The sequence below is a fragment of the Heliconius melpomene genome, chromosome 16 (genome assembly GCF_056956725.1).
Source record: "Heliconius melpomene rosina isolate 202511_hmr_F chromosome 16, ASM5695672v1, whole genome shotgun sequence".
Taxonomy (NCBI): domain Eukaryota; kingdom Metazoa; phylum Arthropoda; class Insecta; order Lepidoptera; family Nymphalidae; genus Heliconius; species Heliconius melpomene.
The window spans coordinates 4,440,194-4,456,590 of record NC_140404.1 but is presented as its reverse complement, the minus strand read 5'-3'; the positions used below and the strand labels follow the sequence as shown (position 1 = coordinate 4,456,590).

Below are 16,397 nucleotides of genomic sequence, written 5' to 3'. Positions count from 1 at the left end.
TGGTGCTAAGACTAAACAAGCAAAACTTGAGATTTTTCTACTTTACTGTTTAATTTTCAGGGAAGCGTAAAATATATTTGGTTTTTCTTTGAAAATAAATAAAAGCAATGTGTTTCTTAGCATTTTTGCTGAATGAATCTGGCAGTATAAAATAAATATTTTGTTAGTACGGATAGTGATGTGAAATTTTTTTAACATATAGTATTAAAGTTAATAGTTACTTTAATATTTATTTTTATCTTATGTTAGACTGGAAACACAACAGGTTGTGAATTTGATTTCCACTCAATGAAAATGAAATTTATTTATATTTTCTTTCCATAAGGAATTACCATAAGGTAATTAGACTTCCTGATGTGATGGAAAATTGGGAACGGAAGTGTCTTGATGATCGATGATGAATCTTAACTGAATGTCCCTTTCTCCTTCCTTCACTCTCAATTTTTTTTCGCTTTTTATACAACATACATATGTAAAAAGCGAAAAAAAATTCATGCTTAAAAGAAAACCCGTACATATACATTACTCAAAACACTTTTATTTGGCGATTATAAAAAAATATCACAGACGAGAGTGCTAAGGCGCAAAAATTAATATTTTAACACTAATATCATGATTTTATAATTTCACTTCTTCCATCGCACCCCAAGTGCTGCCATTCTTCACTTTAACAGGCAAAGGCACATTCAACTGTACTGTCTCTTGCATTAAAGCTTTTAATATTTTGCTAAAACTATTTTTTTGAGATTCTTTGACTTCATATATAAGTTCATCATGCATTTGTAAAATTAAACGTGGCTGGTCTATATCTAGCTTTGTTTCGTTGTCTATAGCGCACATGGCGGCTTTTGCTATGTCTGCCGCTGACCCTTGTATTGTAGTATTAACTGCTTGCCTTTCCGCTGCACCTAATAACAATTTTATAAATGTATTTTTTCTCTAGTTTCTATCCATTTTAAACACATTACTTAAAAAGTTATTAAAACCAACCGGAAACGACCACTATATTTGTAAATTTTACCCCTCGTAACCCCTTTTGAACCTACAGGATCGTGTTCAGATAAAACATTTACAATTATACGAGCATCAATATATTAAGTATGTTTTTGCAGCCATATTAAATTAATAAAAGGAAAATGTACATTGAAAATAACAAGAAAAATATGACACCAAATTTGCTTAATCCAAATCATAAATATGCTAATTATATTATAATTCCCATGTTCCCAGTAATTGCGCTGAATATTTCCCTTTACAGTTAAAGTCCTGTATAGGACACTGGATTGTTTAAGATACAGAAAAGTAATACTTATGAAATTTTAAAAAATAAATTCAACGTTTAGGAGGCCAGGCCACTGGAGAGAATGAAATATTTAATATTTTCACTTCTTCCCTCTGGTCTCGCGGCACTCAACAGGCAGTGACTCTAAAATTGCACGAATAGTAAGGAACGGAGTGTCAACACTAGGCTCCCTCTCCCCGCTCTGCTAGATGCGGCTACAGCGTGAAGCTGAAAAAAAATTCAAAGTTCACCACTTACTTCGTTTCGATGGTATTTTACTATTTATATCTGGTAAATATCTCCGACGCTTCATCAACGTTTCGACGTAACCTTTTTGTCTACATTCTTCTACAACAGACTGAGTAAAACTCTTCAAAGCAGGATAAGTTTTGTAAAACGTGTCCATAAATATAGCGGCTTCTGCTTCGTTAACGTCCAGGTGATGGGCTAAAGTTCTATTTCCCATACCGTAAAGTATACCGTAACAGAGTTGCTTGGCTTTATGTCGTAAATCATCATCAACCTAAGAAAGTATAATACAATGTTTAATACAAAATACACATGTTATTTCGTAAGAAAAAAGATTCGCATTAATTATGCATTAGGCGTCTTTCTATCCCTGCTTATAGTCTGTAATCCGTATTTTTCGCCAAAACATACTGTTTTATAATAGAACACTACAATCTGCAAAACATAGAAATCTTTTTTATTTTATTATTGAAAATAAAAGCACAAAAACACATGTTTACAATAAATCTTAAATGTAATGCATAGTTACAATTTTTTGATAACTGTAGGCACACAAAAAATTTTTTTTAATTGTGTGTTTTATTAAAGGGTAGCATATATCATACAAGGCTTGATACACACACAAACAATATTTTTACTTGGATAAAAAATTAAATATATAACAAACTCACATTTTCTTCAGAGACACCGGCCAAAGCAGCTGCGATAGACTTGAAAACGTCCACATTAGCTCTCATAATCTTACTCAACACCGCGTCTTTGGAATAGTGTGTAAGAATTCGCATTTCTAGCTGGCAGTAGTCAGCAGACACAAAAACGTATCCCGGCGCCGGTTTGAAAATATTCCGGCAATTGAACTCTACTACATCGTCAGAAGGTTCAAAATCCTTTGTGGATAAATACTTAATCGGTATACAAAAGGTCCTAGGTACGTTCTGTAAGTTCGGCTCGTGCATACTAATTCTGCCGGTGCAAGTGTACATAGTGTAGACCGGGCTTATCCTGGAAATGGAATTATTTATTCACATCTCTCCCCCAAGTCGGCGTGTCGACGGTTGCATTTCCGATATTATCGTGAATAATTTCGTACGTCTACAGCACGGTCGACTAGCCGTGACGGTCTTGAAGTTAAATTTTCTGAACGATTGAACATTTTTAGGAATAGGAAAAACATCCTAAAATTCAATCCAAAATAGGAAAAAAATACTAAAATCATAATATCTGCAGCTAACTTCCCCTCAGCCACGACTCATCGATAGTACTGTACGTCTACATTAGTATCCACAACGCAAAACTTAGCGTTACTACGGTTCGAGTGTTTCACAATATTGAACGCAAATGTATAAATATTTTGAATTGCTGTGATAACAAGTAAATTAATAATTAATTATCTTATTTTATTACTAAAAGCAGTATTTTCATAATATTCAAAATATCGGTGACTGTATCAAGTTAGTACAACTCACTCTCATCATACTAACCTATTATCAACACTGTATCCAAAAGCCTGCTCGGTGAGAGGATACAAAGTTTTAGTGAGAATAGAATTAAGCTTCCTCCAATATATAACAATGCTAGCCATAGGACTATTGTGGGCGGAAAGAACACTTTTCTTGGTGCTTATTTTACGTCCTTTGTACAATCCTAAGACCTAAAATTAAAATTTTCTGTAAAAGTCAGAAAAAAAAAATGATTTCATCGTCACGCGATCGTTGTGGGTTAAAAATTTCTAAGATTTTTTTATATTTAATAAATATTTCACTTTATCCAATCTGGTCAGATATCTAAAGCGTTGTCTGCCATACAAAATGCTAAAAGAAAATGAAACTGGGGATATGTATGATCATAGAGGCCATCAAAAAGTATTTTCATTTCACCAATATGGTAAAACATAAAGCGCAGCTTTGAGTTATAGTATGTCTCGAATTCCGGGGAAAACTGGAAAATATAGCGTCTTGAACAGGTTCTGTTTATCTACCCTGCTAGATGTGGGAAAAAAGTAAAGCTGCTTTAACGCTAAAAGCTAAAAACCTATAGGTACATATGGTTACTTCTGTCTTATACATACTTTAGCGACCTCCTTGGAGGAGTTAAAGTTAAAATGATATCCACATAACTTAAAAGCCTTTTTCTGCAAAATTTCTTGAGATTTTTTTACATCTATCAAAAGTTTTGACGCGAGATCTTTATCCACGGCAATGCCGTAAAACTCGCATTTTCCAAGGATTTTACATACATGCATTTCGATATCTGTAAGAAAGATTTAAGAAAGATTCTTTCGTGATATTTATTGTAAGAGATAAAAGAAGAAATATCATTTACAAATTCAAGTTTATTTTGAAATTAAAATAACTCACTTACCTATACAGTTTCTTATAAATTGATATGTATTTGTTTTCTGTTTTTCTGCTATGGACTCAATACACCACGCTTTAAGACACGCCTGTTCATTAACGTCCAACATGTTATAGGTTTTCATTTTATGTCCAGTGGTAATTTGTATATTTGCTAAATCCAAATCCAAATATTTTAAAGCCTTTAATAAAAAAATCCTAAATAAAATAAATATTTCTATAAGTTTTAATTATTGTTATAATAATTATTAGATATTTTATTTACCAATTCGTTTATATTTGAAATTTTTTCATCGGTATCCAATAACCATTCAATCAGTGTAATATCGACACATTTTGATGTTATATCTCTTCCCAGCCATCTTTTAATATGGGTGAAATTTGATTTTGATGATACCATAATTAATTTTAATAAAGGATTACTGATAAATTTGCCTAAGGATAATTTAAATACCGTTTGTAACTTTCCTAAACTAGTTAAATCTAAGTATACGCAAATATCATTTTTTAAACAAAATGCAATTCCTTGAATAAGAGGATGATCTTCGTTATCTGAAACGTCGAACATTATTTTTAAGATATTGTTTCCTATTGCGTCAGAAGGTTTCATATTCTTTTTATTTGTTTCAAATAAAATAGATGCCTGTTTTAAATTTGAGTTTTCTATATATGAAAAGTTATTTATAATATCGTCTTCACGCAAAATATAGCAATCGGTAATATATTCTTTAAATTTCAATGTAATGTGTTCTGATTTTTGAGAACCAATTTCAATTTGAGACATTCTTTTTGCTTTCTTGGATGACAAAGACCAATATTTGTTTTCCGCGTGCCTTTTGAGCGGAGTGACAAAACTATAATTTGTCACTTCATTGTATTGAGTATTTATTATTTCATTTTGTGACATAATTTCATTTGAATAATAGTCTTTTTCTGAATTAAAATTTTCTTCTGCATTCTTTTTCTCATCGTCATATACTAATTTGATATCTTCATCATCGTCGATTTCAATCACAGAAGACTTAAATGCATTTAGCAATGTTTTAGAATTTATATCTAAATAATCTGTACTTGTTTCCACATTTTTAATTTCATCTTTTGTTTTTGTATGTTTTATTAATGACTTTGGTAATAAGTCAGTAGGTAGGCTATCATCAAACACACTTGAATTTTCACCTTCCGACGAAAATAAACTTACGTCTATACAAATATTAGTATTGGACGTAACGTTTTTGTCATTACAATCGAAATTATCTGGAGCATCGCCAAAGCTTATATTTGGGGAAAAAAATATATCAGATGTCCTATATTTAGTGATATTACTGAAGCCTGCTTCATTAAAACTTAATGATTCCCAAACCACATCTTCCTTTTGTAGAGATAATAGGAATTCACTGTTTGTATTTTCATTTAAATTCTTAATAGTAATCTCCTTATTTTTATTACAATCATAAAAACTTGTTTCGTTACATATTTTTTGTTTTATTGGTGAAACCGTATGTATTTTGTTTAAATCTTCACTTTCTTTATTTGGACATACTTCCTCTTTTTTATTACAAATCTGGATGGATGGATCTGGATTTGGTGTTAAATGATTGTTTTTTATATCTTTTATTTGTTTGGTTTCATTAAATATTTTATAACTTATATTGCATCGAGTATTTTGATTAATATTTTCCTCATTACTTTCTATATTGTTAGTTGTCTCACTCTCATGATTTCCATTTTGAACTAATATATTTTTTTTATCTTTGTCAATAACAGGATTTATAGAAGTCTCATTTAATTTTATATCTTTCCATTTTATTTCGGCTACGCCAATTTCTTCAGTTAAATATTTCCGTGCTTCTAAAACGAGGTTTTCAGCTGCTTCTTTAGTAGTCAGGCCACAGCATCCTGTTATCCAAATATTTTTCATTTTATTTCTTTTTCTGACGTCCATTTTATCTTCACCTTCCCTTTCTTTTTCACTTTGGAATGGTACAGATTTAAGAAGTAAGGTTTCTACTGTGTTCACTTCTGCCGATGCAATACTGGAGATAGTTTCAAAACCAGCATCAAATAAAGTACGGGCTCGTACTCCATTAAGGGATGATAATTTCATTAGCTCTAGTAGTTCCGAATGTATGCCGAATTGCAGACGATCTTGAAATTGTGATATAAGTAGTTCCATATTTCTCCATCCTAATTGATGGCAAAACGCCGTAACCATACCTAAAATTATAAAAATATGCTGAATAACTGCTAATATATTGTGATGTAAGTAAAAATTAATTATAAAAGGATGTGTAGGCAAATTTTACAATATTCACTTTCACTAGTAATACCTAAAACATACCAGCAAATGTTGATGACGATTGTTGCAAGCCTTGTAGAAACCCTCGCGCACATTGAAATTTGCACGCCACTTCTGATAACGATACTTCATTTACTAAGTCTTGTAAGGCTAACGCCGTATAAAATCTAAAAAAATATATGATAGTTTCATGCTGTATCTCGTACACAGCAAGATAGGCAAAGGGAACCTGGAAATCTAGTGCTAAGACACTCCATTCCCATTTAGAAACTTCCGTTCCCCACTTTCCGCCCAATTCTGAAGTGAGAATATATAGCAATTAAGGTTTACATTTAATGTGGGCACTTTACCAGCATTTAACATACAAGAATATTATCAGTTTTTTCTTACCTCTTATGAATATCCAATTTATTCTCTTTATCATTTCCTTTATTACTACTACCTCTCAAACATCGAATTATGAAGCTTTCCCGTACACCCACTAAGTCACCAACTCTTTTCATTGCTGGTGTTAAAGACTCCCAAAGGTTTAATAAATGCAACCAATCGATATTATTCCACTGATTACTAACACTGTATGGGGTTACTAGATATATTAAATGTAGGTCAGTTTCCAAAACTAAGCATTGACGCGCCTTTTGTAGTTCACAAAATAGCGATAGACCATCGTTAGGCGCCATAGACGAAGATAAGCAAGCTTTTCCTAATGATGTAGCAACATATCGATTTTGGTCATCATCACCTTGAATTCTTATTAGTTCAAAATTAATAAGTTCTTCTAAAGTTTTATTAAGTAATGACTTTTTTAATGGTTTATCAGTTTGTTGCGTAAAGAGCAAAGTGCATTTTGTATAGAGCTCTAAATCTGATTTTGTACAGGACCCTTGGCTTGCAATCATTTCAAGAGTAGTCCTCATAAATTTGTCTTCACTTTCAATACAGCTTTTAACAGGTTCTAAGTTTCCCATCATCAAACCGAATCCTATCTTTTGTTCGGCTGGGGTACATATTAAAATACTTTCACCCTTTACATCTTTACCCATTCTTCCAGCTCTACCGATCATTTGTTTATATGTTAATATGTTTATGGGCTGTTTTTGAAATACTGGAGATCTTATTATTACTTTTCGAACAGGCAAATTTACTCCTGAACTCAGTGTAGATGTTGCAACTAACACTCTTATTGCACCTGACTTAAATGCTCCTTCAATAATATCTCTTTCATCAAACGTAAGCCCTGCATGATGATATGCCACACCAAATGAAATTAATTTTTTCAATATGTTATCAAGTCCTACAGGACAGTTTTTTAATTGTTCTAATACTTCCAATATACTTTCAGGCTTTAGTTGTTCTCTTAAAAGTTTTCCTAGATCATTACTAGTACATCCTATTTTAAAAAATGAAGATGAAATATTCTGTGCTAAATTCTCACATCTATTCTTTGTCATACAAAATATTAAAATAGAACAACCCTCTTTAATTGTATCTAAACACAGTGATAGCACATAATCCTCTTCTGTCAGTGACTTTGTATTCTTAAATGGTCCTTTATAATTTCCACTTTTATCATAATATTTACTACCTACTAAACAATATTCATCCAAAGGTATTGGTCTAAATTCTGTAATAAATAATTCAGCTTGTAACCAACTTGCTAATGTTTCCAAATTAGGTAATGTTGCAGACATACCAACTATTTGTATCTTTATATTAGCAGTCTTGGAAGAAATATATTTTATTTTAGTTAAAAGAAGTTCTAAAATGTACCCTCTGTGTGGATCTCCTAATAAGTGCAACTCATCTACAATTACTGCTCCTAGCTCAGATATACTGCCTTCATCAAGCAGTTTATTAATTAAGCTGTTTGCTTTTTCTATTGTACATATTGCAATATGGACTGATTGTAATCCTCCAGGGGGAGATTGAGAACCCATAAACCCTTCAACTCTGACTCCAGAAGTTGATAAAATATCTTGTAAGTAAAACATTTTTTCTCTAACTATTGATACAAATGGCAATATTATAATAACTTTTTTTTGGCGCTCCAGAACAGCCTTAATAGTTAATATATCAGCTACAAGTGTTTTACCAGCAGAAGTAGGAGCAGAGTAAACAAGATTTTCACAATCTATTAAAACTTTTGGATTCGAAAGGCAATCAACTTGCCAATCAAACATCTCTACAATACCTTTTTGTTTATATCTATCTGCTATTTGTGGTGGCAAGCCCCAGTTTTTTAAATTTTTCTTGTATGTTTTGTTCTCATTAAGCTGTGTAAGTACATCTAGGTTTGAAATATTTTTATTAATTTGTTTTTCTTGTGCAAGAAAACTTTTCTTTCTGAGTAAACAAGCTTGTTCCTTAGGTATATTTTGTTCATTTTTCGTCGTTGCAATATAATCTTTAACATAATTTAGAGAACTTTGTAAATTAAAAGATTTATCAAAACAATCGGCTAAAAATGAGACGTTTTCTGTAGAGTTTTGTATATCCAGTTCATCCATATTTTCTTTTAACATTTTATATATATTAGTTTAGTTCATTTCTTTATTCTAGGTTTTCAATATTTCATTTCATTTTTATTATACATATTATATTATTAGTAATAGCATGGCTTAAAATACAATCAATTACAATAAAATAATAAGTTTGAATATGTTAAATTTAATTAAAATCATCTGGTAATGTCATATTCAAACAAACGTCAAAGAAAATCTGAATAATCGTAACGTGAAACTGCAGTATGGGTTACTACCGTATCTAATTCAATAAGCTACGATATCGTACTTTAATCTTTTTTAAAAGTAAGTTCTAAATGTTTAATATTTATAGCACTGTACCAAAAAAATATAATAATAACATATAACTTATTTTCTTAAATTCTAACCAGCTTAATGCTGCGCGTACTTAACTTATTGTTAAATTAAATTAAATATCATCTTTTTAGTATTTACCGTTCCCTAGAAGTACCTATTGAGTAAATATTACTTTACTTTACAGAAGAGGTTTACAAACAAAACCCGTGCCATAAACTTAGGCTAACAGTGGCGAAAGAGATATATATATGGGTGCCGCCGCCGTAAGAAGCGGTGAGGCCAGTGTTATCTCACGGCACGCCAGCCTTATCACCAAGCCTTCACAAGCGTCCATTAAAATTCGTACATTTTCTTCAGGGCCGAACTACTCTCGCCCCTTTCCGTTTTGTGACGCTGTAAAGACCATCACTGGTGATGTCCTACTAGTGATGGCCAACAACAGCAGTTTAGCCAGTACAAGCTAGAAGTACGCTAATTTGCAAATATACTAACGACTGTACTTAAAAAATAGTGAAGTGACATTTAGAGCTTCAATCTTATCACCAGTGAACACAAAACTCGAAACCGTATAGATCTTCCTTGCCTTTGCCTGCTGAAGTAAGTCCAAAACGACACATTACTTAATGTTTAACTGGAGTCTCCTTTCACGTTAAGTTTTTGATGAGATATTGTAACATACTTGATGACTTATTATGTTGGCTATGATATAATCCATACCTATATTATAAATTCGAAAGTAACTCTGTCTGTCTGTCTGCCTGTCTTTTACGCAATCAGGGCCAAACCGCTAAATTAATTGTGATAAAATACTCATATAGCGATACTTGAGGGTCCTGGGATGAACATAGGATACTTTTTTTTTCTCATATTTGTAATATTTTCGATATAAGTATACCAATATATTAAAATAATTAATTTGACAAGCAATTTCTTCCGCCATGTTAATAACAATCGTCGCTACGCGTTGCTAAGCAACGGCTTGCAAACTTTGTTGTTTTAAGAAAACGTCACCCAAAGTGAGTTTGTTTAATGCATACATGGCGCGCGCCGATATAGACTTGTATACATTAACCCTAGATAGATAACCTACGTCGAATCGACGTAATCGATTTTGAAAAAATGATATAACTCGTTTGTTTTTCGCGTTACTAAACTGGTCGTTCCTATCAACTCATTTGGCCGTCGGAGCTTGCAGGACACACCCGTATCCCTCCGGTAAGTGCAATACTTTCGTCAATATCTACCTACCTTACGTCGAAATGACGTATGGTTATCTTTAGTGTTAGTTTTTAGATTTTTAGGAAAATGTGTTATTGCGACTTTTTTTAGAATAAATGTACATTTTTTTTACTTGTTACAGCTCACGACAAAACAAAACATCATATCGTCACATAATCGTATAAACGATGCAAAAATCAGTCGGTTGTTGCATGAAACGACCGATGCAGAGATTCAGGGGTCGGACAGTGAAACTGAAGACAATTTATTAAAATATGAAGTACAGAATGATGCTGTAGACTATGAGGTGAGTGGTCCATCAGTAGTAAACACATTGCATACTGAAGATGTGTCTGAAAATAACCCTGAAGCGCCTGAAAGTGCTTCGGCAAGTATGCCGATTGTCATGCTACAGCGTCAAACTCTTCGAGGCAAAACGATCATCGTTGGACAGCCACTAAAGGCAGAACAAGTGGAAGAATATCTGCTAATATTATACGGACATCAAAGGGTCCCACTCGGACGAATAAATGCCCTTAAGAGCTTTTAGAGTGTTTCAGTACATTTATTACTGATGACATTGTAATTGAGGAGATAACAAAATGGACCAACGCAGAAATCCAGCTGAAGATGGAAAATCCTGATGTAAAAGCCACCTCCCAAAGAACTCGAAGGTGTATTTGAGCTAAAGAAAAGAAAATATCGTGCATTTTGTCCATCAAAATTTAGAAGGATGACAAAGCTATGTGCGGCAACTGTAAAAATCCCATTTGTGCAGCACGAGAGCACAAGTCTAGCGCCTGTCCTAAGTGCCTTTGAGACGAAAATTAATAAAAAAATATATTTAATTAGGTTTCTAATATTATATAGTTTATAAAAAAAATATTTTAAAAAGTTTATGTCTCAAATTATAAAACTGACGGAGAGATTCCTAAATGTTCAAGTTTTATAAATTAAGAAGTACCTCCTTTTGTTCTTTTTTTATTTTTTCTAATAAAAATACAAATTAACTCTAATGTTTTTTATTTATTCAGAACACAATTACATACATTAATATATAATAACATATTCATAAACCTAGGATATACATAATGTAAAATATGCTCACTCAAACATTCGCACGTTGAATCGACGTATGGTTATCTTTAGTGTACAGTAAAATATGGTTATCTATCTAGGGTTAACAAAAATTAGATGATTTCTATAATTTGATATTCATCCTTATGAAAATAAATATAATAGTCACTTTTAACATTTCATCTTGATGGAAATTATAATTTACTCTATAACATTGTAATAAATAATTAAGATGTCACTGATTCCAAATGACCTAGCCTACGAGTGGTATAGTATGACCGACGCGAACGGGCAGATGACTTTGATGATTTTGTAAATTTTTATATATTTTCGAATTACTATTATTTTTTATGTAATTATTTGCTGCTTATAATTAATTTATCTCAGTTCGGTTATCTATACCGATGTTATACACTTAAAATATCGTAATTTTAATCATTTGGGATTTTATTTAATATTGTTCGCAAAAATTAATAATTATTTAATATAGAAAAATGTTGAGTACGCGCGCATGGCAAACTTTAGGTACTTTTTCTAATATTAAGAATTTCCTTTAGTTACTTTTACTTCTTTTGTTTGTTCATTTCGGTTACTCAGATATTTTTTCTAATAATAAATCTCCACTTTTTATTATTTTTTAACTTATTTTAGTTATTTAGGCTTATTTTTTATTAGTATATATATAAAACAATATTTTGAAAAGAGCAACTGTTGAGTTTCTTGCCGGCTCTTCTCAGCAGAACTGCCTTCCGAACCGGTGGTAGCTTTTTATTCATATGTTCATTCGACGATTCAAAAGTGCTTGTAATAATTGCCTATTTGAATAACGAATATTTTGAATTTGAATTTGAATAAAAAATAACAAATAAAAAAACTTTATAGCATTTAATTTTGCGAAATTTACACAACGGGAATAGTATATACTTTATCATAAACAGTATCACAGGAGTATTTTGCACTGATTAATTGCTCATTGTACATAAATATCTGAATGACATTAACACCAAATATTCATTAAATTAACTAACACTGGTATAAAAAAGTACTATATGGTGTCACTATTTTATAATAACACAATATTTTTGTGATGTTCTTCTATCTAAAACAGTTGGTATGACATCATAAACATATCTTTGTCGCAGATTCTTCTTTACCTTCAGTTAAGGCACGAGATTCATGAATAAAGGTAGCATAAGTGACTCCCTGAAAACATTTAATATTGAAAAATTTCAATCTTATTATTTTTAATTAGGCTATAGTAATACAGTGGGACAGTTTTGATTGTAAATACATCCGCTATGTATTCAAAATACATACCCACTTGAGAAAATGAAAATTCTTACATCTCCCTGCCCAGGCAAGGCAATGCACCACATTTGAGGTCCACAATAAAAATCTGGAGTGAAGTGTCTTAGCACTGTTTCCTCTGACTGAAAAGGTCAGAGGAAACCTAGAGCTAGTGCAAATATAATTTTCATTAATGGTTTACCTGTTGAGCTGCCGCTCTTACAAATCCTTCATTAGCAGATATAGTGAGAGATTTCATTCTATGTCCGAAATTGAAAATTATTTTAGATCTTAATCGTACATGCCCTCTTACTTTCAAATTATGCCTTGGATAGTCATCTTCACCTAAACAAGAAAATAACACCACTTATGGAAAAATCTATAAATTATATAATAACAATGAATTTAATTGTTTTTTCCTAATATGCATATACATTTTTATACCTCCATAATCATCTTCATAAATAATAAGTTGTTCCTTTAATTCTCCTGCACGTGTTTTTTCCATAGGTCCTCCTAAGGTGTCAATAATTTTTTCAAAATTATCCCATGCAGTTCTGCAGCATATTAAAGTTTTATCTAAATAAAAAAAAATACTCTCAATTAAAAAAAAATAATCTATCTCAAAATTCATTAAAATATGAATTCTAATATTTTTTTAAATGAAGAGGAATTATTAAATGGTCATCAACAATAAAATTATTGTTAACTTTAGTATTACAGAATCTGTCAATTACAATTTTATTTTTCTACTATATGTATAATACTTTATAGACATAAAAGATGTACGGGGAGGTCTCAGTTGACCTTCAAAAACACAGTAGCAAAGATACTGGGGGAAGGTGACATAAAAAGCATGAGGGCCCCCGGACAGTGGATAAGGCTAAAAAAGTATGTGTAAACCAATTTAAAACACATACACGTCTGTATGGAATACAGATTGAAGCTTAAAATATTGTATTATTATACCTTTGAATAACTTCTCTAATATAGGTTTGACTGGTCTTTCTGCCTCCCAAGCAGATTGTTGGGTAAGAACATCTTGTTTAAACACAAAATGACAATGTCCATTTGTCATGTTGCTTACATATGCCATCATTGCTGTAACATCTAGATTTAACAAGTTTATATCGTGATTTTCTTTTATACATTGAGATACCTTATCTGCAGTTACTTGTTGGCTGAAAAAAAAAAATATTTAATAAATTGTTGAAATTGTTATGAGATATCTATTATATTTTTAAATTAAGAGTTTAAGTGTACTTAATTAAAAAAATCAAGTATACTTAATAAAAACATTTGTTTTAATTGTATGTGGAAATAAATACCTATCACTTAATGAATCTTCATCACTTGATTCATATGAGTCATCAAATTCTTCAACATAATTAGAGTCTTGCAAAATGTCTCCAATTATTGTAATTCCCAATGCTTTGAGTCTATTGGCAAGGGTTTCCTCAATACCACTAGCAAATTCAAAGATAACCTGTAATAAAATTATTTAATTAAATTGATTACAATTCATCTGACAAGATTAAAGACTATTTTTTTTTATTCTTATATGCTTGTTAGTTGTTACTACTCATCTTATGTTAACAACATAAACAAGTTATTGTTATACGCTTTTAAAATAAAGTAGCTCATTTGATGACTATCCTTACCTTTGGTGACTGATACATACATGGATACAATTTTGCACACTTCAAATAGTCCTCAGCTTGATCGAGGATAGACCTTGCTCCGTAGGAAGCTTTGCCCGAGCTTAATGCTGACAGAGACTTTGGATTCCTTGCAATTACTGTTTTAACAAGAGTCATTTTATTAATTAATGCTTATAAGGGAAGTTCCATTATGGAGTATGGCTGTAACTCATAGAGTTGTGGATTCATTTCCCTCTTGGGGAATGAAAAATTTACATATTTAATATTTTCATTTCCTCACCTTGTTATAAAAAAAGTAAATGTCTGAACACATAGCACCTACTCTGCTATTTTTTTATTTGTTTACTATCATATATGTGCATGCTTTAATAATAACTACACTACAAAAAACAACATACAACAACAAGGGACATAGTGTTAAGCTATACTATGTGTCTGATTGTAATCACTAAGCTTGTGGTTTTACAACCCCATTGGAAGAATGAATACTTTATGTTTCCCAGGCTTGACTAGACAAAGCACAGTATTTGCAAAACACAAGCAAAGCCGAGAATTAGTTATGTTAAAAATATATACTTTAATTAGAATTATATAAAATAACACTATTGACAAAAAATCCACAGAACACAATGAAAAAAATCAGCCTAACAATAAAAATAAACTTATTCTAGTTTAAAATAAATATTATAATTTTTATTATATTTTTTTTTTATTTTAATACAAAAACAGTAAAGTTGCACTAACCTTTGGTCCATACTTTTCCTTCTTCACTTATAATATCAACCAGTAGTTTGTTTTCATCATTGATATGGAATATTTTACACACAGAAATCACACCAGGTCTGACTGCACAGGTTACCGTAGCTCCTAAATGCCTTAGATTGGAACAGGATAACTGTTCTTTTTTCACTTTCCTTGATTTCTGCAACTGAAGGTAGAATTTTTATAAAAGAAGACTCATGCAGATACAGTAATTCTAACTAAGATGATAGCTGTGGGTTTATTTATCACTTGTAGGAATGTATTTTATTTTTTTAATTTATATATTTAGGTTCCTCTGCTTGAAGATAAAAAAAAGGAAAATAAGCTAAAAAAGTAAGTAACAATCGTCAGCCTACTCGTTTAAGGAAGTCCACCTCTTGATAAATTTTTCTTTGTAGTTTTAACACTCCTTCTACGTTCTCTGCACATTGTAGCTGTTGAATTAAATCTTCCCCGTATATAATCTTTTCATCCAACATAAGAAGTAGCTCCTCTATGTTATGACTCATATTCTTCTGATTTAAATAATAAAATAAAAACCAATCAAATTCAATATTTTATATTCACTTATATTACGAAACTTAAGTCTTTATAATATATAATATAATGAATTATTTAACCCAATCCCGCGATTTTATTTAAAATTACTTTATTGTACCTTTTCACAATAAGTAATAATTGGCTAATTTCATAAGAATTAAGAGGTTTTAGTTTTTCTTTTAAGGTATTTCAAATTTAAATTGACAATGACAACCTGTGATGACAACTAATCAGTTGCTGAACGAATAGAATGTTTATGATACGGTACCTATTTCAAAAGTTAATATTTAATAAATAGCATTTTTTAGTCTTTCTCATCTCGTCTAGCTAGTGGGGCACTTTTCCACATCGGTGTTTATAATATGATAATCTCTCAGAAGGTATTCGATTTCCATGCCTCTAGATGGTATGTTTTATTATTTTTTAGGGCATTCAATGTTCTTCATAGTGGCTAATCTATCCATGGGGTCCTCTGATTTTATAGCTCAGCCAATCTCTCACTAGATTTGTGGTCTTATTTGTTCGATGTATGATTTCTCTACATCTCCCCAGCTCCAGCCTAACGCAAAATTAAAATAACTTCACATTTACGAACTAACGCACTCTTAAGCAAGCGTCTAGACGGAAGTCAAACGTTTGTGAAGAATTGAAGCTTGGCAAACCCCAGCTTTCTTTTTCATCAGATATTGCGTCTCCATTGATTATATCATAAATTCTGTCTAAAGATCATAAATGGCTTTTATTAAAGGTCAGTTATTATGTATGTACTAATTATGTACACCTCGTTTTACTAAAATGTAAAGGTTATTTAAGTTCTGTCTAAATATGTGTAGTTAAATATATTTCTTTTTT

At 31.2% G+C, this 16,397-nt stretch overlaps 2 protein-coding genes across 4 annotated transcripts; both read right to left on the bottom strand.

Annotated features, from left to right (window-relative positions):
• Nucleotides 1–518: 518 nt before the first annotated feature.
• On the bottom strand, nt 519–8,830 carry LOC146530753 (DNA polymerase theta-like). 2 transcript variants are annotated; one of them, XM_085198909.1, is made up of 10 exons: nt 8,373–8,828; nt 6,572–7,805; nt 6,224–6,348; nt 4,151–6,099; nt 3,893–4,067; nt 3,600–3,781; nt 3,013–3,182; nt 2,203–2,533; nt 1,541–1,805; nt 519–908 (listed from the first exon to the last, which is right to left on the bottom strand). In XM_085198909.1, the coding sequence occupies exons 1-10, from the start codon at nt 8,701–8,703 to the stop codon at nt 619–621; spliced, it is 5,052 nt and encodes a 1,683-aa protein (XP_085055035.1). In that variant the 5' UTR covers nt 8,704–8,828; the 3' UTR covers nt 519–618. The 2 variants fall into 2 exon arrangements, with proteins under 2 accessions (XP_085055035.1, XP_085055034.1); XM_085198908.1 differs by having other exon boundaries at nt 6,572–8,830.
• A 3,331-nt stretch (nt 8,831–12,161) lies between these two features.
• Nucleotides 12,162–15,786, bottom strand: LOC146530752 (UPF0415 protein C7orf25 homolog). 2 transcript variants are annotated; one of them, XM_085199705.1, is made up of 9 exons: nt 15,664–15,786; nt 15,362–15,520; nt 14,988–15,171; nt 14,244–14,380; nt 13,911–14,068; nt 13,552–13,763; nt 13,027–13,161; nt 12,785–12,927; nt 12,162–12,498 (listed from the first exon to the last, which is right to left on the bottom strand). In XM_085199705.1, exons 2-9 carry the CDS (start codon nt 15,512–15,514, stop codon nt 12,415–12,417), a joined length of 1,206 nt encoding a protein of 401 aa, XP_085055831.1. In that variant the 5' UTR covers nt 15,515–15,520; nt 15,664–15,786; the 3' UTR covers nt 12,162–12,414. The 2 variants fall into 2 exon arrangements, with proteins under 2 accessions (XP_085055831.1, XP_085055830.1); XM_085199704.1 differs by having other exon boundaries at nt 15,362–15,778.
• Nucleotides 15,787–16,397: the final 611 nt, after the last annotated feature.

Coding starts and splice junctions, on each gene's coding strand:
- LOC146530753 (XM_085198908.1), bottom strand. CDS start 8,703: ATGTTAAAAGAAAATATGGATGAACTGGATATACAAAACTCTACAGAA. Junction 3,183..3,599: donor CCTCCAAGGAGGTCGCTAAA/GTATGTATAAGA, acceptor TTTTAATTTTAG/GTCTTAGGATTGTACAAAGG. Junction 909..1,540: donor TAAAATACCATCGAAACGAA/GTAAGTGGTGAA, acceptor AATTGTTATTAG/GTGCAGCGGAAAGGCAAGCA.
- LOC146530752 (XM_085199705.1), bottom strand. CDS start 15,514: ATGAGTCATAACATAGAGGAGCTACTTCTTATGTTGGATGAAAAGATT. Junction 13,162..13,551: donor ATTAGAGAAGTTATTCAAAG/GTATAATAATAC, acceptor TTTTTTATTTAG/ATAAAACTTTAATATGCTGC. Junction 12,499..12,784: donor TAAGAGCGGCAGCTCAACAG/GTAAACCATTAA, acceptor AAATGTTTTCAG/GGAGTCACTTATGCTACCTT.